Source organism: Anopheles coluzzii, chromosome 2 (assembly GCF_943734685.1).
Source record: "Anopheles coluzzii chromosome 2, AcolN3, whole genome shotgun sequence".
In the NCBI taxonomy this organism is placed as follows: Eukaryota; Metazoa; Arthropoda; class Insecta; order Diptera; family Culicidae; genus Anopheles; species Anopheles coluzzii.
In genome coordinates this window covers 60,529,944-60,551,455 of record NC_064670.1, presented here as the reverse complement: position 1 = coordinate 60,551,455, position 21,512 = coordinate 60,529,944, and the positions used below count along the sequence as shown (strand labels likewise).

Genomic DNA, 21,512 nt, shown 5'->3' with positions numbered 1-21,512 from the left:
AGTGACAAAAGCTCACATTTTGAAAAATTTGTCAGCATTTTGTCACTCCCGTGGCCTTTCGCTTAGTGATATATGGCAACACTTCTCAAAATGCGACGGAGGAGCAAAGTGCCGCTATTGTCAATGCGTCATAAGCTGGAACAATGGATCAACTTCAAATCTTACCGTCCAAATAGACATACAGCGAAAACGTCGCGCGCGAAAAAAAGTAGCTAAATTTTGCAAACAGAGCTACTCGTCGCGCGTGACAATTTTGCTTCATCCGAAATAATCGAATTATCTAGTTTTTTTACAAGCCAGATTAATGCCAAACACAAAAAATTAGATTTGAACACATTTCAACCTATTTTTGTGTGTTTTCAAATATAAAACAAGTTGGTTGACTGAGTCAAATGAGCTACTTTGATCTACACAAAGTGAAATTTAGAGCTATTTTTCGTCGCGCGCGACGTTGTCGCTGTATGTCTAACTGCACGGTTACCGTCCAAATAGACATAGAGCGACAACGTCGCGCTCGACGAAAAATAGCTCAAAATTTCACTCGGTGTAGATCAAAGTAGCTCATTTGACTCAGTCAACCAACGTTGCGTTTGGCATTAATCTGGCTTAATCTGGCAAAAAAACTAGATAATTCGATTATTTAGGACGAACCAAAATTGTCGCGCGCGATGAGTAGCTCTGTTTGCAAAATTGAGCTACTTTTTTTCGAGCGCGACGTCGTCGCGCGCGACGTTTTCGCTGTATGTCTATTTGGACGGTTAAAAGACACATAGATCGCAAACACCCAACTGTTCCACAACCTAGAACACAACAACCGTGCACATCATCTGCAGAAGAACCGATCACAGAAGAAACACCACAACCGATTAGCACTTCTAATACTGTAAGCAACTACTTTCGGTCAATTAAGCCTCTGTGCTCCAAAAGCAAAGAAAAGCTAGATTCTCTTTTACTCCTAATGATTTTTACAGAATACTATCCGTTTTCGATAGTTGAAGATTATCATTTCAAACAATTTGTTGAAGCTCTGAACCCTAATTATCAGATGCCGTGTAGAAAGACTATTTCGAACGCTGCTTTACCTAGACTTTATGCTGAGGCAGTTAACAATGTTAAAAAAAATCTAATAGATGCCGAAACAATTGCGTTAACGGCTGATGCCTGGACAAGCATAATCAACACAAGTTATTGTGCATTGACAGCACACTATAATACTAAAGATAGCTTGTCTTGTTCATATTTATTAGAATGCGGAGAGGTATCGGAAAGTCACACATCACCAAATTTAGCCAGTTGGATCCGATCGATTATCCAAAGATTTGATATAGAAAAAAAATATTCATTTTGGTGACTGACAACGCGGCCAACATGGTAGCTACTGCCGATAGTTTGAACTTACCACATTTGCCATGCAGTGCTCATACATTGAATTTGGTGGTAAAAAAACGCAATAAAAGCGTCTATTACAAACACAGTTGAAGAAGCGAAGCGTGTTGTGATGTTTTTTAAAAGGAGTGCTAAAGCAACTTATAAATTGTTTGAAATGCAAACCAAATTAAACTATGTCCAACAGAAATTAAAACAAGATTGTCCAATTCGCTGGAATTCAACTTACGAAATGTTGAAAAGATAAAAAAATAACAGAATTCCGTTAGTTTCCTGTGTGGCGTCAATTAACATTAAATCAAAATTAGAAGAACGTGATTGGACCGTAATCGAACAAGCGACAAGTGTTCTCGAACTTGTTAATGCAGTCACTATTGAAATTATAGGTGAAAAAATAGTCACACTTTCAACAATGGGTGCTCTTATAAGATCGTTGTTAAAAAAAATTTCAGAAAAAATGGAAAATGAAAGCATGTGTAAGGAAGTTTCTAAACTATGCAAAGAAATGGTACGAGGTATTAAGGAAAAGTTTGAATGTATGTTTGATTCAGAAATTATCAATAGCGCTATAATCCTAGATCAACGATTCAAAAAAGTAGGTTTTTAGGAGACGTTGCTCGATATGAATTTTGCTACGATAATTTAGTTAGCAAATTAATTCCTTTGCAATCGGAAGCAAATGACTCAGATGAAGGTTCACTACAAGAAACATTTGAAAATGATGATGTTTGGGAAGTGTTCAAATTCCAAGAGCAAACACCCGTTAACAATTTTAATCCAAGAATATCTGCCGTTTCTGAACTTGATAGATATATATCGGATAAAAAAATTAAAATCAAAGACGATCCTCTACATTGGTGGCACACTCGTGGTGAAGTATATCCTACCTTGCATAAGTTTGTGAAACAATATTTATCAATTCCAGCCTCTTCAGTTCCATGTGAACGTATTTTTTCAAAAGCGGGCCAAATTTTAACGGAAAAGCGCAGCCGCATAACATCACAAAAATTAAAAGAAATGATGTTTATTCAACATAATTACAGACCAGAATGAGGTATTTCGAATCGATAAGGTTTAGTTGAAGAAAGAATGTCGAAACGACTATAAATGTAACACATAACAAAACAAACCCAAACTGTTTGTATAGTTTTAATACGTTAGATTAAGAAGATAGTAATTAAAAAACAGAAAAAGTAGATTTATTGGGATAAAATTTATTTAATAAAGAAATGAATTTACATTACGAATTTCATTATCAAATTTACATCAATACATCAAAAATCGACATATGGGAGATTGTAGCATAACGCACCTGTACTCTAATTCCTTGGAGCTCTAGATTTATTTGGGTTATTTGGGCTCCGATTGCTATGGAGATCAATTTAATTTTACCAATGTTGTAAAAAAGAACGAAAATGCATCTAGAATATTGCACATCAACTAAACAAAGCATGCTGCAATTAAACGATGACTGCTTTTTCATCTAACTGTCAGAATGATCCCACGGTTTTTGCCCGAATTGATTGATTATTCGTCCTCTTTTTAATAAACCACAAAAGATCCAAATATACTTTAAAACGATCCATTCTCATGGAGATTCCGGAGCCGATTCCGATTCCGCAGCCGATTCCGCTTCCGAAGACGATTTTGCTTCCAGAGTTGATTCCGGAGCCAATTGCAAACAGTTGGATATAAACTTGCTGAAACTTTTCATACATTTATTTATTTATTTGCTTAATTATTACGGCCCGGCCGTATTGTCGACTTATGTCGAAGTGTATTTCCAAAGGAGTATCCTCCTGTGGTACAGCCTTATCGGGGACTTACTCGGTTATTAGCTGTCCTTGATGATCCCAATGTTATGAGTTGTCAAAGCCTTCTACGGTCGTAGAGAATGGTCGTCTTCGTTGTTCATTGTTGTTCAGCTATTGCTGTTTCCATGTGCTACTTCTTTTGGCAGATAACGTTCGTCCGACTGTCTGGATCCTCCTTCCCAAGAACGTTGTTCGAGGGAAGGTCTTCTGCCTCCGGTTTGATGTTAAGTGTCATACAAACATTTACGTACATGAGAAAAACACCTAGTATCATGACATTCCAGACAATCAACCGTATCCATTCTTGGTATCGCGACGTAAGAGTAAAAACACTCGTCGTTCCAACACCAGCCGTGCCCACAGCTGACACCCTGGAATGTCACGATGGAAGGGATGTGGCAAAGAATGGAAAAAGGGTCTAATTTTACGCGGTTATCTGGCCAAATGTATAAAATCCTCATGTATTCGAGGTCTCTGCTAGCTAATATATCCCTTATAGGAATGTTTTTTTTTTTTTGTTTTTCGGCTGCCTCCACTGCCACTTAAAGGGTAGACCTTACATCATTATACTCCTCACAACACCAGAGGATGTGGTCCAAGTCATGAAAACCTGCTCCACACCTACAGGCCTTTGTTGGTGCTAGGTTTATGCGCTGTAGATGCGCATCTAGCACAAAATGGTTTGACATCAGTCGTGACATCATGCAAATGAATGCTCTCCCCACAGCAAGTCCTCCAAATCATAGATGCAGGGTTACCTTCGAAGATATCGCATATAGATGTCTTCCTAGATCATTGGTGTCCCATGCTCTTTGCCAGCGTGCCATGCAGAAATCCTTGACCGTGCTAGAGTATTCATGCGCGAAAATAGGTCTCTCATAAAGTTCACCTTCTGCTGCACCTCTTTTAGCTAGTATAACATCCCGCTCATTTCCGATGATACCGGTATGAGCAGGAATCCATACTAATGAGATCCTGAACGCCTTGTTGAATAAGGATCCCAGCAGTTCCAATATTTTGCGAATGAAGTATTCTTTGCTCTGCACAGCTTTTATGTGTTTGAGAGCTTGGACTGCGCCAATTCTAATGATGCTGAGCCGCCAGTGAAGAATTGTTTAAGGTTGTCTATATGGCCAAACTTATCCATACAAGTGTTGCAAATGGTCATCCAGCGGAGACTGTTCGGAGTAATCTTAGTTTCGTCTGTCGTATAAGTATCTATACTAAAAAGGGAACTGTAGGAATCTGGGAGCTCGATACGGTCTGTTAAATTCATGGTGCTAGGGTGCGTCTGTAGTGAAACAAAATCATCATAAAAAGTCAAGATTTTGATTTTGGATTCCAACTCTTGCAAGGCTTCAAAATTTTCGATTACTACCGGGTTTGATACTGTGCAACGGGTAAGAAATGGAGTGAAAGGTATTCAAACGGGTTTTGAAGAGCATCACTCCGGACATCATTTCGAGGGACACAGTATGTGTTGATTTCTTACTGCCCATAGCTATTGTCCAGCATCTATACTGGAATCTTTCTAATTTTATTAGAAGCGTTTTGGGTGCCCAATGGAAACATATACTTCCATATTCCAAAACAGATCGTATTGTGGTTATATATAGTCTAGGCAAATCCGTTGGATGTACTCCCCACCAGAATCCAGTTATAGTTGTAAGAAAGTTGATTCTTCTGGTACATTTTTGTACTAGATATGCTATGTGTTTACTTCAGTTTAGTCTGGAATTGAACCAAATACCTAGGTATTTGAAATCGTTGGCAATTTCGATCTTTTGTCAATCCAAAGATATATCGATGTCAGGTTTGTACAATCTTTCCTCTCTGTTTTTTACGGTATCACTAAGGAAGGAAAAGATAACCATGGGGGCCTTCACGATTCTAATCAGTTATTTGTATGGAGTTTGACGGGCTGAAATTGTTGTGGGCAGCCGTGCCGACCCCTGGACTTGCCGTGGTAGTTGTGCTACCACTGGTCAATGTCCAGGGGACGACAGTGTGTCACGCACACTGTCGTACGCACACTAAGCGCGGGCCGCTTAATGTGTGTTGTGCGCTCGGACAAGCAAGTGTTGCGAGCAGCCGGTCGAGCAGGGCTCCCGGCAGGGCACGGTACGGCTGGCGCGCGGCCGAGTATTTTAGTGTGTTGTGCTTGTTATTATTTATGATGTGTACTGTTATATTTGTGTATGTAATAAAGTACCTGAAAGCAAGCCAAAGACACAACAGTGGCGACGAGGATGGGATCCTCTTGCGTAAGGAGGATCCCTAGAAGAACCCGCGGTCACCATCGCGATCGAGCGCGTCGGTTGGAGCCGGCGCCATCGCGATGGCACGGGTCCCCGCGACAGTGGGACGCCGTTCGACAAGGACCGCTGCCGCCGCCGCCGTTAAGATCGTGGCCCCGGCTGTCGTCCCGCGATGGGGACAGAAGGGACAGCCGCACACACACACTCGGCGATGTTTGATTCGCCGGGCTGCAGGCCCAGGGAGCGCCGGCAATGGAAAGGTCGAAGCCTGATTGCCGGGCCATCTGCGGCGACGCTAGGTGTCGTCGGGCTGCAGCCCAAGGAGCGCCGGCAGTGTAAGAGGCGAATTGTCTTTCTGCCTAGCTGCCGGGCCATCATTGGTGACGCGAGAGGTCACTGAGTTGCTGCCGCTGTGTTCGACGGAGAGGGGGCGAGATGCCATGCCCCGGCGCAGCCGTCGTGTTGGACGGAGAGGAGGGCGAGGTTCCATGCCGCCCCGCTGCAGCCGTCGTAGACCAGTGAGAGGGGGCGAGGTTTCATGCCGCCCCGCTGCAGCAGTAGTGTTTGACGGAGAGGAGGGCGAGGTCCAATGCCGCCTCGATGCAGCAATAGTGTCAACGGAGAGGGGGCGAGGTCCCATGCCGCCCCGCTGCTGCCGTTATGTTTGACAGAGAGGAGGGCGAGGTTCCATGCCGCCCCGCTGCAGCCGTCGTGTTTGACGGAGAGGAGGGCGAGGTCCAATGCCGCCCCGATGCAGCAATAGTGTCAACGGAGAGGGGGCGAGGTCCCATGCCGCCCCGCTGCTGCCGTTTTTATTAGTCGGAGAGAGGGGGAGGTCGCATAGGGGGAGGTGAAGGGCGAAATGTGTGCCGTCCTTGCTGCAGCAATTGTACCACCGCTACAGGATGCCATAACGGGCTGCTGGGATATGCTCTTCAGCCGGATGAGGCTTGCGGGACAAACCGGTCGCCGCCTTAGAGATCGCCAGCAGCAGCGTAGCAGCGTGCGGAACGAGTTGCTGGGTAATGCTCTCCTGCCGGATGAGGCTAGTGGGACATTACGTTCGCCGCCGGGGAGATTTCCTGCAACGTCGTAGCAGCGTTGCGGTAGCCGGGTAGCGGTGTCGCAGCTTAGGAGCAGCATTTGCGCAAAAATGCCCCAGGACAAGGGTCTATGGCCGGAGGGTGTCACCACACCGATATTCTCTCAATGGAATATGCGCGTGTCGGTTCGACCCCCTCCGGATAAGTAAAAGGGGGAGATGTTGTGGGCAGCCGTGCCGACCCCTGGACTTGCCGTGGTAGTTGTGCTACCACTGGTCAATGTCCAGGGGACGACAGTGTGTCACGCACACTGTCGTACGCACACTAAGCGCGGGCCGCTTAGTGTGTGTTGTGCGCTCGGACAAGCAAGTGTTGCGAGCAGCCGGTCGAGCAGGGCTCCCGGCAGGGCACGGTACGGCTGGCGCGCGGCCGAGTATTTTAGTGTGTTGTGCTTGTTATTATTTATGATGTGTACTGTTATATTTGTGTATGTAATAAAGTACCTGAAAGCAAGCCAAAGACACAACAGTGGCGACGAGGATGGGATCCTCTTGCGTAAGGAGGATCCCTAGAAGAACCCGCGGTCACCATCGCGATCGAGCGCGTCGGTTGGAGCCGGCGCCATCGCGATGGCACGGGTCCCCGCGACAGTGGGACGCCGTTCGACAAGGACCGCTGCCGCCGCCGCCGTTAAGATCGTGGCCCCGGCTGTCGTCCCGCGATGGGGACAGAAGGGACAGCCGCACACACACACTCGGCGATGTTTGATTCGCCGGGCTGCAGGCCCAGTGAGCGCCGGCAATGGAAAGGTCGAAGCCTGATTGCCGGGCCATCTGCGGCGACGCTAGGTGTCGTCGGGCTGCAGCCCAAGGAGCGCCGGCAGTGTAAGAGGCGAATTGTCTTTCTGCCTAGCTGCCGGGCCATCATTGGTGACGCGAGAGGTCACTGAGTTGCTGCCGCTGTGTTCGACGGAGAGGGGGCGAGATGCCATGCCCCGGCGCAGCCGTCGTGTTGGACGGAGAGGAGGGCGAGGTTCCATGCCGCCCCGCTGCAGCCGTCGTAGACCAGTGAGAGGGGGCGAGGTTTCATGCCGCCCCGCTGCAGCAGTAGTGTTTGACGGAGAGGAGGGCGAGGTCCAATGCCGCCTCGATGCAGCAATAGTGTCAACGGAGAGGGGGCGAGGTCCCATGCCGCCCCGCTGCTGCCGTTATGTTTGACAGAGAGGAGGGCGAGGTTCCATGCCGCCCCGCTGCAGCCGTCGTGTTTGACGGAGAGGAGGGCGAGGTCCAATGCCGCCCCGATGCAGCAATAGTGTCAACGGAGAGGGGGCGAGGTCCCATGCCGCCCCGCTGCTGCCGTTTTTATTCGTCGGAGAGAGGGGGAGGTCGCATAGGGGGAGGTGAAGGGCGAAATGTGTGCCGTCCTTGCTGCAGCAATTGTACCACCGCTACAGGATGCCATAACGGGCTGCTGGGATATGCTCTTCAGCCGGATGAGGCTTGCGGGACAAACCGGTCGCCGCCTTAGAGATCGCCAGCAGCAGCGTAGCAGCGTGCGGAACGAGTTGCTGGGTAATGCTCTCCTGCCGGATGAGGCTAGTGGGACATTACGGTCGCCGCCGGGGAGATTTCCTGCAACGTCGTAGCAGCGTTGCGGTAGCCGGGTAGCGGTGTCGCAGCTTAGGAGCAGCATTTGCGCAAAAATGCCCCAGGACAAGGGTCTATGGCCGGAGGGTGTCACCACACCGATATTCCCTCAATGGAATATGCGCGTGTCGGTTCGACCCCCTCCGGATAAGTAAAAGGGGGAGATGTTGTGGGCAGCCGTGCCGACCCCTGGACTTGCCGTGGTAGTTGTGCTACCACTGGTCAATGTCCAGGGGACGACAGTGTGTCACGCACACTGTCGTACGCACACTAAGCGCGGGCCGCTTAGTGTGTGTTGTGCGCTCGGACAAGCAAGTGTTGCGAGCAGCCGGTCGAGCAGGGCTCCCGGCAGGGCACGGTACGGCTGGCGCGCGGCCGAGTATTTTAGTGTGTTGTGCTTGTTATTATTTATGATGTGTACTGTTATATTTGTGTATGTAATAAAGTACCTGAAAGCAAGCCAAAGACACAACAGAAATCATGTAAACACTCCACACAAAACGACACGCGAAAGCGCAGATTTTGGCCCGATCCCAGCGCGGGACTTCAGTGATTCCTGTGCAGGCCTGCGCAGGTTTAGCGCCCTCAGTGGGCGAAATGGAGTAATTATTTTTAACGGCGGAGCAAAAAAACGTGTAAAAAAATTTAAAATTATTGGCGCCCATTTTTTCGTCCGCTTGTTCTCCCTCCTTCACCCTGCCCTGCCTTACTTGCGCTTCAGCCCTTCAGTATGCGTTGATTCATATATGTGCTATGCGGTTGTGTATTGTTATTGATGGGTGTTAGGATTTATTAATTTGTGTGTGACCTTGAGACGATACGGGAGAAGCTGGATAGGGATTCAAAGTGTTATCGGTGTATTGATGGTTTATTTTAGTTCGTGCCCCTGCTGATGAGACCATTCGATGCCCCTGCCAATCGAGGTTGAAGAAGCCTATTTCAAACAAGCTTTCATAAGTATACTGTACAATCTCCCAACAGTATCCAGTATCCTCTCCTCCCATTCATCAGTTACCATTTACAAGGGTAAATGGGGATAGCTCGACAAGCTGCTTGACAAATTTGCCGTAGGAGGGAAAAAGAAGGCATGAAAATGCGCGAAAGGCACTGGTCTAATCTTGTTGCGCGCAACATTTTTGCTGGCAAAATGTATGGATTTTGACAGCTAGTGCAACTTTGTTGCATGCCAAATTCTATCCAATTTGATTTTTGTCTGGCAACATTTTCTATTTACCTTGGTCATGATAATCGGGTGTATGAAATGACACAGCAGCAGTGTGCATTTTGTTGACATCCGCTAAATTTGGATTTTAAGCATTTATAATACATTTGTTGGTGTATAAGTTGTTTTTTCAACACTTTATTCAACAAGTGTAATCTAAAGTAAGTAATCTTCAAACTGACTATACAATAGAAGCATCTGCTATAATATTCATTGAATTTCTTTCATTTTTTATGTGTACTTCATTATATCACGTAGCAAAATCACCTATAACTCAAAATTGCACACAAAACCTTTTTTCATGCCCGCGAAATGAGTGCAGCAGAACGTAAACCCTGTTCAAAAATAGTCTAGCCTTAAACTTACTTATCCTTTAATAGTTTATGTTGTTTCAATAACATATCAGAAACATGATTTATTGGGATTAAAATGTATGTATATATATATATATATATATATATATATATATATATATATATATATATATATATATATATATATATATATATATATATATATATGTATATATATATATATATATATATATATGTATATGTATATAAATGACACAGCAGCAGTGTGCGTTTTGTTGACATCCGCTAAATTTGGATTTTAAGCATTTATAATACATTTGTTGGTGTATATGTTGTTTTTTCAACACTTTATTCAACAAGTGTAATCTAATATATATATATATATATATATATATATATATATATATATATATATATATATATATATATATATATATATATATATATATATATATGTATATATATATATATATATATGTATATATATATATATATATATATATATATATATATATATATATATATATATATATATATATATATATATACATATATATATATATATATATATATATATATATATATATATGTGTGCAATGTAGTGATGGGCGTTTCGGAGCGCACCAACGGCTCCGGAGCCGGCTCCGGACTAACGGCTCCGGAGCCGGCTCCGATATATATATATATATATATATATATATATGTGTGCAATGTAGTGATGGGCGTTTCGGAGCGCACCAACGGCTCCGGAGCCGGCTCCGGACTAACGGCTCCGGAGCCGGCTCCGACTTTTTCCCGGAGCCGGCTCCGCTCCGACGGCTCCGGAGCCGGCTCCGCACCGACGGCTCCGAAGCAGGCTCCGCACCAACGGCTCCGGAGCCGGCTCCGCTACGACGGCTCCGGAGTAGAGTTGTGTCTCAAGTACCAGAACTGTACGATTCATTCAATTCATCCTAAAGAACGAACGATCTACGTTCATCTAATCAACGTTCATCGATTCTTTAAAAATCATAATGCACTGAGTTGGTCACCAAAATAACGTCCTAAATAACGCCGCCAAAATAACGGACGTTATAGTACGCCAGGTCGTTCATTTTCCCCATACAAATATGAACGTGAACCGTATGACCAGGACGTTCACGAAAAGAACGACCTATCCGTCGAAATAAAGAACGTCCTAGTACGCTAGGTCGTTCATTCCCGTCATACAAATATGAACGTGAACCGTAATACCAGGACCATGTAATGAACGTCCTACACGTCGAAATGAAGAACGTCCTAGTACACCAGGTCGTTCATTTTCCCCATAAAAATATGAACGTGAACCGTATGACCAGGACATTCACGAAAAGAACGACCTATCCGTCGAAATAAAGAACGTCCTAGTACACTAGGTCGTTCATTCCCGCCATACAAATATGAATGTGAACCGTAATACCAGTACGTTCATGAAAAGAACGTCCTACCAATCGTAATAAGGATCTTCCTGGTCTGCCTAATAATTTTCAAGATGCAAAACAATTTACAAGTTGCAATACAATAAAACAATTTACCACATTTTATTCAACTGAAATGAACGAATGAATCGCGATTCACGTTCAGTTCATCTGAATGAAAGAACTAGTACGTTCACGTTCATGGAAATGAACCGAATTGCCCAAGCCTACTCCGGAGCCGGCTCCGGTCCGACGGCTCCGGAGCCGGCTCCGCACCAACGGCTCCGGAACCGGCTCCGCTCCGACGGCTCCGGAGCCGGCTCCGCACCAACGGCTCCGCACCAACGGCTCCGTAGCCGGCTCCGGACTAACGGCTCTACACTCACGCCTCCGTTCCATAAATGAATATATATTCTCGCACGTGTGGAAGCTAACACACGATATGATTGCAGTATTGGCATGCATGACGTTGTGTAGCATTCGTTAGTCTCGTCTTTCTTAACAATATTCAAAACTAATCGATGTTTTTTTTTGACAAATTCTTTTAAACATGACCTACTCCGCAATTTACGGATTACCTCGATTGAAACTTCATTGAAAAAGTTATTTTGGTCCTTTGTGTTAAAACCGGCTCCGGAGCCGTTGGAGCGGAGCCGTTGGCGCGGAGCCGGCTCCGGAGCCGTTGGTGCGGAGCCCGCTCCGGAGCCGTCGGAGTGGAGCCGGCTCCGGAGCCGTCGGAGTGGAGCCGGCTCCGGAGCCGTCGGAGCGGAGCCGGCTCCGGAGCCGTCGGAGCGGAGCCGGTTCCGGAGCCGTCGGAGCGGAGCCAGCTGCGGAGCCGTTGGTGCGGAGCCGGCTCCGAAATTGCCTGGAGCCGGTCGGAGCCGGCTCCGGCTTCGGAGCCGTTTTGCCCATCACTAGTGCAATGCGTTTGAAGTAAATTGACAGAAAGCCATGGGACGATTTTGACAGTTAAATTGAACATTGTTTATGTTTTGCGATGGACGTTGCTATGGAGTGAATGAGAGTTTTGTTCAGCATTTTGCACTCATGCCCTTCTAGAATATTACAGTAGAACGACGATTATCCTGGGACGGATTAACCGGCGGGCAGCTTAACCGTGCGTATGTATTTGACAGTTTTTTTATCGTGGCGAATATTTTCTGCGATGATCGGTTAGCAAAAATATTTGTTGTGCAGCTATCTAGTGTCTAGTTGTATTTTTAAACTTCATTTTTGATAAAAGATAATTTTTAAATCTATGTTATTGATTCAAAAAATATATTACTAGTGATTAATTGATAGGTTTTAGGTTGATTCTTACTAAAACCAGTGAATTTTATAATTTTTATATGAATTTGACATTTGTTGGACCATTATCCGGGGAAATCGATTAACCGGCTTTTGCCCGGTTTCGAGCTGCCCGGATAATCGACGTTATTCTGTACATGCAATGATTATAATAGTCAAAATAATAAACTTATTAAATGTTACTAAGAGTCACATGTGGCCCACGGGCCATAGTTCACGGGCCATATATATAATATCTTATTATATTTATTTATATCGAGAGGTTTGTTGAGCATTTAAATTTACTTGTTATCAACAAAACTCATAATAAAGGGCTCTCGTTATGAGGGGTCCCACTACATGTTTTATTTGTTATAGTTCCATCTTGATAGCACATGTATCACAATACACAAGTACGAGTTACATAAGAAACATTTTGTTTCTTTATCTACCGAACGTAGATAAAAGTAATCTTCAAACTGACTATACAATAGAAGCATCTGCTATAATATTCATTGAATTTCTTTCATTTTTTATGTGTACTTCATTATATCACGTAGCAAAATCACCTATAACTCAAAATTGCACACAAAACCTTTTTTCATGCCCGCGAAATGAGTGCAGCAGAACGTTAACCCTGTTCAAAAATAGTCTAGCCTTAAACTTACTTATCCTTTAATAGTTTATGTTGTTCCAACAACGTATCAGAAACTTGATTTATTGGGATTAAAAAAATGTAATCAACATAGTATCGAATGTTTGAAAAAGTTTGTTTTATTTTAATCTTTTCTTGATGGACATATAAATACACAACATAGGAAAATTTTCCACGTTACAAATGTATAGAACAGTATTATATATTTTTAGTATTTTATAATAGTATATTTTAAACTATTTTTTATTTATATTTATGTATTTTATAATTATAGTTTTTATTTATAACAGTTTATTTTATTGCATTTTAATTTATAAAAATGTTAACAATTATAACACCAAATAAATCTGTTGGTTGTAAAGTTAAGAGAAATGTATCATAACTTTAACACGTTCTGGAATCATTTTTGTCTATAAGAAAAAAATACAGATTCATGCCAAGATAAATTTAAATTAAATTAAAAAAACGAGTTTTAATTACACATTTGAGAATTGTTTATATAAATGGGCTAAAAATTCCAGTAAAAACTGAAACATTTTATGTTGTAATTGTAATATAAGAAGACAATCATCAGTTTTTAGGTTCGTCTAAAATACTTTAAATCTTAAATTTTAAAATCTATATAAAATAACTATGTTATCATGCGTTCATTGTTATTTGTTTATAATTTACGAAGTTGTTCAAATATTCTAGCAACCATATTGTCTCAGATATTATATTATATTTAAAAAAACATAATCTATGAACATTATCATTAACATAAAATTCTTTCTTATAATAATTAAATATCATACAATTTGAAAACGTTACATTAGCTGACATAGGCTAATGCTGAAGCTGAATAGGCAAATATATAAAATAAACTGTATTTAATCCGTTTCTTAGCATTCTGATGTGAAAATCTTCAAGTTCCTCGAAGAGCAAATGGATTTTTCTTGTTAAATCATATTACTAAAGTCAGAGTTCAAGCGGTAATTGTGTTCCTTAAATTTCCGCTATCGGTCACACATAGGTGATGTAAAACCTTCAGTTGCCAAAGGGATAAAAACGTTAAAAACCGATTTCTCGTTGCTCACATTTCATTCTTTACAGTGCTCATGACGTGCGTTTATGCTGATAATGTTTACAAGAAATTAAATATTTCAAAACAATAAACCATAAATAAACTTATCAAAAGAATTTAAATCCAGGCATGTACAATGCATCAATCGCAAGACCGAACAAATCTTGCTTAAGTTTAATGAAATTTTGTCCGGCTTTCTGATTAACGCACTGTGTACTGCAATGTATAAATCGTTTTCGGCATGTGCATGTCAACATTAAGCATGCTTATAAAAATATATATATATATTTCAGATGGGAATGTATAGATAAAAAAACAGGCAATTCGTAACTGTATACAATGTATTAAGTTGTCGGGCTCTAGAAAAATAATTAAATCTATGTTACATTCTCTTCATCGCATTATGTTTGCTATAGGGTTGACTAGTTAACATAACAATTAACTAGCTGACTATGAAATTCCTAACGCAAGAGCTTTTATATTACTGAATCGTCAGAGCATTTCTAAAATGTTCACCTTGATAGCGGTCAAGGTGCCCGAGCTTGTACACAATACACCATATACCATACAATAATGTTGTATGGGTGCTAATGTGTGCGTAAAATCCGGTTCAGTGACTAACAAGAAATTCCAGATATAACGGGGAAAATACCAAAAACAAAAAGGAGAATGAAATCAGCATGACATTTGTAGAACAAAAAAACACATACATCATCATAAGTATGGAATTATAATACTAATTTCATTGAAAATTCACATAATGATTGAAATGTGAATAAATTCAATAATGCTTGTTTTTCTTCTTCTTCTTATTTTTCTTCTTTGGCTCAACAACCGTTGTCATTCAACGCTTGTTCTTCACAAATAAAAAATGAGTCTTCGTGAACAAAAAAAAACATCTATACACTGTCCATCTTTATACTTGATAATCATATTTAAGTGTCAGTTCGGTTGTTCATTATCAACTTTTAGCATGTGATGCAGGAGTTTACATTTCTCGTTTGTCTTTAACCATTTTGATAATGTAAGTTTGTTCCATAGCATGTTGCGTTATAAACAATTCAACAAATACTAATACATTCGCATACCCTCTCTGCAAATGCGATCGTTGCATGGTCATTCCATTCGATTTTCTTTGAAGCGCTTGTTTTGGCTTACCTTTGTCTACAATCAGAGTTTACAGTCAGTGCTGATTCGTTCGTTGAAATAGCAAGATCACTTAAATTATACTAGGTAGATAGCTGTTTTGGACATTGTTACTAACACACATTTCACGAAAGCGAAGTTGTAGCAAGTTAATTGAAGATAAAATATGCATCAGCAGATATTGTTGTTTGTTATAGTGACACTGAGTTGTTTATATTTCTGTGAAGCGCAAACAGATAAAAAACAATGTGCAAAAAATAATGAATATGTAAGTCAGAATTGTCATCTTAAAACTGGTTTTACAACTTTTATACCAGCAATAATAATTTTCATTAGCTGTGTTGTGATTTAATGTTAAATTTAATGAATATGAGATTAAGTCTTATGGATTCTTTTACCATACACCCTTTTTATTATGAAGTGTCTTACTCATAGAGATTGTTGTTCAGGAAGTTGCTTAAGCTTCTCATATAAATGCGTACCTGTGCCAGCAAGTGCTTCTGAAGGATTTATAAGCGTTCCAGTGAAGCCAGTTCCAATTGATACAGCAAATCGTTTCGGAGCAGATGATGGTGGTGCAAGTTTAACCCAAAAGACATGCGCTCTGAACGGAGAATATGTAAGTTTAAAACAAACCACATTTCAAACAACATATTACTTAATTGCATTTTTTTTAATTGAAACAACAGTGTTTGACGCATATGGAATGTTGTTCAGGCAATTGTTTAACTTTCTCTTATAAATGTGTGCCTCTCAGTCCATCTGATTCTGCCATGACTGGGCCACTCTATTCAACACCCCAGATCTCAATGGTAAACTTTACGAATCGAATAGGCGATGAAACTTCATCTATTTTAACAACAACACATACTTCAGTTCCAAAAATGTGTGCTAAAATTGGTGAATATGTGAGTATACGAAAATCAAAAATAGCCAACACTAATAAATTAAGATTTTTAAACTAGGAGTAAAATGACATACACAGTGCACTCTATTTAATATAAGAACTCTTAAGTTTGAAAACCTCTTCCTCCTAGAAATGTTCTAACAGTCTTTTCATTTTCAGAATATACATTATTGCCCATATAATTTAGAAAACCACTTAAATCTGCATTCCTCTTATTTGTGTATGCTGTTGCCATGTTTGCTAGTTCAACTGGCAAAATAATGTTTTGAACTTTTCTATAGCTTTCCATGAAACTTTCTTTAACTTTCAATCTTTATAACTGGATAAGCTCTCCTATTTGACAATCTCATTGGCTCTCAAATAAAAGATAAGTGACTGTACTTTCAAAAATGTGGAAAAAAATTATTTTTATGTTTTGCTTAACAAATGTTCTTGTGCGCATAGAGGACACGGTCCTAACTGAGCTAGAACCCATGATAGCAATATTGTTAGGTCGTACGAACTCACAACCGTACTACAATACCAATATGTGGGGAAGTAATTACTAAATTATTATTTTTTATTAAGAACAGGGGTCTCTGACTTGTAGTCCGCGGACTTTTATATATTTATATATATATCTATATGCATATACTTATACTATATACTATATACTATATACTCATATATATATATGAGCATGTGCTTATGTATATAGATATATATATAAATATAAGCTATATAATAATATAAAATATATATAAATATAAATATATATATATATATATATATATATATATATATATATATATATATATATATATATATATATATATATATATATATATATATATATATATATATATATATATATATATATATGTGCGGTTTTTTCAAACAAGAGCAGTACACGATTCTTTAAAGGTTGGAGAGATGATTTAGATGATTTAGAAGACACATTTAATGTTTAAATGTTATAAAACAATTAACATGCATTTACGCATCAGTGTATTATATTTTCATTTAAACTCAAACCTGATTATTTATAATTTTTAAACCAGTGTTTAACATCTTCGGAATGCTGCTCCAAAAGTTGTTTAAGCTTTGCGTATAAATGCGTCAACAGATATGACCTTTCAGTAGTGGCAGATCCAAATCTACCTGTAACATCAACTTATACTTCCAATCGTTTTGGGGGTACAGTAGACGAAACAAGCACAGGAACACCCAAGTGCACATCGAACGGATTATATGTAAGTCATTGAAAAGCAATTAATTAATTAACTAATATGTTATTAAAATATTTTTTTCTATTTTGTTATGTTTTGTATGTGTTTATATATACATACATAACAACATATATACTATATACTATATACATAGTGTGTCCACAACAAAGATTGCTGTTCCGGAGCATGTTATAAATCTGTATGTTCAACAGAGATCCGTGTTGGTGTGCTGGAATCAGAGTTAACTCGTCCGTCGGTTATAAATGAACCATATATTCAAGTACAAAATTTAGATGACCTCATTACCCGTTACAGTGGACAAATTTCAACGACAGAGCAAAGCGTTACTCATATAGAAGGGCGGTGTAAAGCTATTGGTGATAGCGTAAGTAGTTAAGCCTTTAGCTATAATAAGTAAGACTTATTATTTTCTTTGTTTTAATTTCGCAGTGTACCCGGCATGAAAATTGCTGTTCTTCAAACTGTCATTCATACAGGGGAAAGTGTGTTACCTAAATTAAACTTCATAACAATTTCGAAAAAATAAAAATTTACTAATAAATAAAAATAAACGTATGAATTGTTCTTAGTCTATATTAACAGTTCTACTACACGCAGTAACTGTAACGACGATTTGATCCAAATTTAGCATACAGGTAGTTTAAAGTACCTAAACAGAAGTTGTTGAAAACTCAGGACCAGTGCTGCAAAATATCACTATCAATGTCATAAAAAAATCTGACTGAAACAAAATTCATATCAGCGTCACGTACTCAATTGTGATAATCAGTGGTGATACTCAGAACGATTGGTGTGACTAATACATGCTCATGAAATGTTTGCGGCCATCGCTTGGTCATTCACTATATCACGACTTTTTTCTGCTGTGATCAATTTTGCAAAATGTGACTGACATAGTCATGACAAATTCTGGCTGAAACAAAATCATCTCAGCGTCACCAGCTCTACTGCGAAGATCAGAGGCAAGCCTCAAACAGTTGGTGCGACTACCACATGCTTGGTGACATTGAATCCAACCAAGTCTTGATCTTGATCGCGACATTTTCAGTTGGTGATCATCGCGATGGTCACGGGAGATATGCGGTGCGTTCAAGTGGTTCCAAGAAACAAAATGAGCATGTTTTCTCGCTCTGTTTGACCCGACAGATAATCAAAACAGATAGAGGGAGAAAGCATGCTCATTTTGTTGCTAGAGCCCACGCGCCAAGGTTATTCCAAAAATGTCGCGATTATCGCCGACAACAATGTCGTGACCAAGTGAGTTACCAAAAGTTGGGTGCTAAACTAAATGTCACCAAGCATGTGATTGATTCTCCAACTGTTTGAGAATAGTCACTGATCATCTCAGTTGTGTACGTGATCTGATTTGAGCTTCGTTTCAGTCATGAGTGTTGCATTTGGCAGCCAGAAAAAAATCATGATTATGCTAGCGCCGGTATTAAGCTAAGTTTGTCAGTCAGAGTATCACGTTGGACTCAAGAATTCACATGTCGTGTTCAGCATGTCATGGCGCACTTTTATTGACTATCAGCAATGAGCATCAAGCAACCACGGATATGTTCATTGTTTTCGTTGGTGATAATCTCGTGATACTCATGACATTTGCAGCACTGCTCAGGACCAGTTGCGGATGTAGGGTAGGAGGGGGAGGGGGGCACTAAACTGGTTTTTGGGAGTTTGAACGCCGTAGGGGGCCGTAAGGGGGCCCTACGATCATCAGTCCCAGGCTCTAAAATTGATTCGCCAGCCTCGGGGCCCCAACGTCCATCCTTCCGGGGGCCCTTGTCGCTAGTACTCTGCTCATACGGCATACTATAGAATGGCGATCTACGGGGCCCCTTAATCGGTGGGGCCCCAGGCGACCGCCTAGTCCGCCTACCGTTAGATCCGCCACTGCTCAGGACACTTATTAAAAATACGGGAAATCAAACATTTTTAAGATTTCAGAAAACATGTCCTCTATATTTCAAATTAAAGGGATGATATTTGCTATAAATGCGGAGTAATAACGTATAACGAATATTCATGTAGTGTAATCTAGGGCAAAATGGTTAGGTGGGGCGAAATGGTCATTATTGGCAAATTTACATGGTTATGATGATTTCTAATGATTGAAAAACATCAAATACAATGTTTAAAGCCCACCAAGAATGTTTAATAAAAATAGATTTCAAAATAAATGAATATTTTAGCAAATAAAATGTTTGCTCTAAGCGATGTAAATTCCAACGTCTTGAAAATAAGCTTTCGTAATAATTTAACGTTTAATTAGAGCAAGAAAAGAATGTGTATCCAGGTGCATGATATTTGTCTATGATTTACGTGGGAAAAGTAATAATTTTAATCTAATTTAAAGTTTTTAATGTTATTGTTTACAAAATGTTTCACTTGGGGAAAAATAGTTGTTCCAGCTTAGGACAAAATGGTCTTTATGCCTTCACTGGAGCAACATGATGAAGCTGTGGTATAAGCTAAGGTCGCTACAATACACTAACTTTACATAAATAAAACTGTACTGTATGTGTACACCAAGAAAATTTACTGACAACACGTGAATTATTGAAATATTCCAGCATTTGACTAAATTACTCAACAAAACACTTAAATACTAAACTTAAATTTCTATTCTCACAATTCTACCGCGATGCAAGAGCTTAAACCAAAGACTAAAGTTCAATGTTGCGGTCCATTTTGCCCTTTTGTTTTGAAGTGTTTTGACATTTTGTGTAAGACCATTTAGTCTCATAACAAAACCATTTTACCCCACATACAGTCTTTCCCCGAGTTACGCGAATAATGCGAGACATTCGCGTAACTCGTATTTTCGCGTAAGTCGAATTTCACGTTTTACAACCCACATATGATTGATAAATTGTAATCATTGATTGAATATAGTTCTTTTATGCACTAAATTACTTATAAATGCAGTTCATGTAGAAATCTCGGTTATTCTTTCTTTTTTATTGATTTAAAACGTTTGGAAAATTTTCAATTCTTTGCATCTGACAGTTGTTGTAGAAAATTTTACTTACTTGACATATGAACTGAAATTAAAATTCCCGTATCTCAAATTCGCGAAACTCGAGTGTCGTGAAACTCGGGGAAAGACTTTAATACATTTGCTTGACTTTTTACGTAGATTTTTAAATCCATTTTAAACGTATATATTTGTTATTAATGTGTCATCTTAAGATTTTTTTTCATGAAGAAGACATTGAAGTATGGATTGATGTCAGAATAACAGTGGAAAAGGGTTTAACCCTGTCACTGGAAACCAAAAAATCATCGTTTTCTAGGCCACCGGGCAACACGGGTAGCCAGCGACTTTTGAAGCTAATATCTTTTGAATGCGCAATCCAATATCGATGCAATATTCTGATGAAAATTGAACAAACTAATGCAATTTCTATGACTGTGCATATATTGGTTCCACTCGCTACTGTTTTTTAGTTATCGCTTTTCGAAGTGGACAAGATTTGAATAAAAAAAAATACTTTTACAGTACTTAAAAAAATTTTCACAGCAAAATGATTCTAGTAGTTTCGAGAACTGTATGTCGCACGTCTTTTATACATTTTTTAGAATTTGTCTATGAGCCATAAAAAATATAAAGGAGTTTTGATTTGAATAAAACCCGTTACATCACACCTGTCATAATAATTTTGTAAAATGCTCATCTGCGACAAATGCAAAAACTTTATAAAATGGCCTCTGTTGGTAACTAATGTTGATTATACATTGTAAAGAGACTTACAGGCCTATTATATTGCGTTCGGCATTCGAGAAGATTCACTCGCACGTTCATTATGTTCATTTTCGTATCGTTTTGCTAGCGACTTTCCGCTTCGAGTAACTCATCGGCAGATTCGAGTCGACGAAGTAAAAATCGGTACCGTACTGCTCGAACAGAAAGGTGCATTCGAGAGATTTTCTGCCGACAGATCAAGCTGTCGGAAACGCGCAAATTTAATCTCACAATGAATTTAAGCCACTGTCTATGTGTGTAGTTAAGTTTAACATAAGTTTATCAACACTCTCATGGCTCATATTTACCCCATTTCCAACAAAATTATGGAAAAATTGATTTTAAAGAAGTACTGAATCTA

General features: G+C 40.1%; 2 protein-coding genes across 2 annotated transcripts in view; one reads left to right on the top strand and one right to left on the bottom strand.

Annotated features, from left to right (window-relative positions):
• The window catches only part of LOC120961730 (uncharacterized), a 159,653-nt gene that overhangs the window by 106,611 nt on the left and 31,530 nt on the right, over positions 1–21,512 (bottom strand). The window lies entirely within an intron of this gene.
• Positions 15,274–17,957, top strand: LOC120961731 (uncharacterized). Its single transcript, XM_040385732.2, has 6 exons — positions 15,274–15,538; positions 15,692–15,889; positions 15,960–16,178; positions 17,218–17,409; positions 17,540–17,770; positions 17,836–17,957. The coding sequence occupies exons 1-6, from the start codon at positions 15,437–15,439 to the stop codon at positions 17,899–17,901; spliced, it is 1,008 nt and encodes a 335-aa protein (XP_040241666.2). The 5' UTR covers positions 15,274–15,436; the 3' UTR covers positions 17,902–17,957.

Bases quoted from the DNA above. Each gene is read 5' to 3' on its own strand.
- LOC120961731 (XM_040385732.2), top strand. From the start codon at position 15,437: ATGCATCAGCAGATATTGTTGTTTGTTATAGTGACACTGAGTTGTTTA. The intron at 15,539-15,691 runs GTAAGTCAGAAT...TTTATTATGAAG, and splicing joins GTGCAAAAAATAATGAATAT to TGTCTTACTCATAGAGATTG. The intron at 17,410-17,539 runs GTAAGTCATTGA...CTATATACATAG, and splicing joins GCACATCGAACGGATTATAT to TGTGTCCACAACAAAGATTG.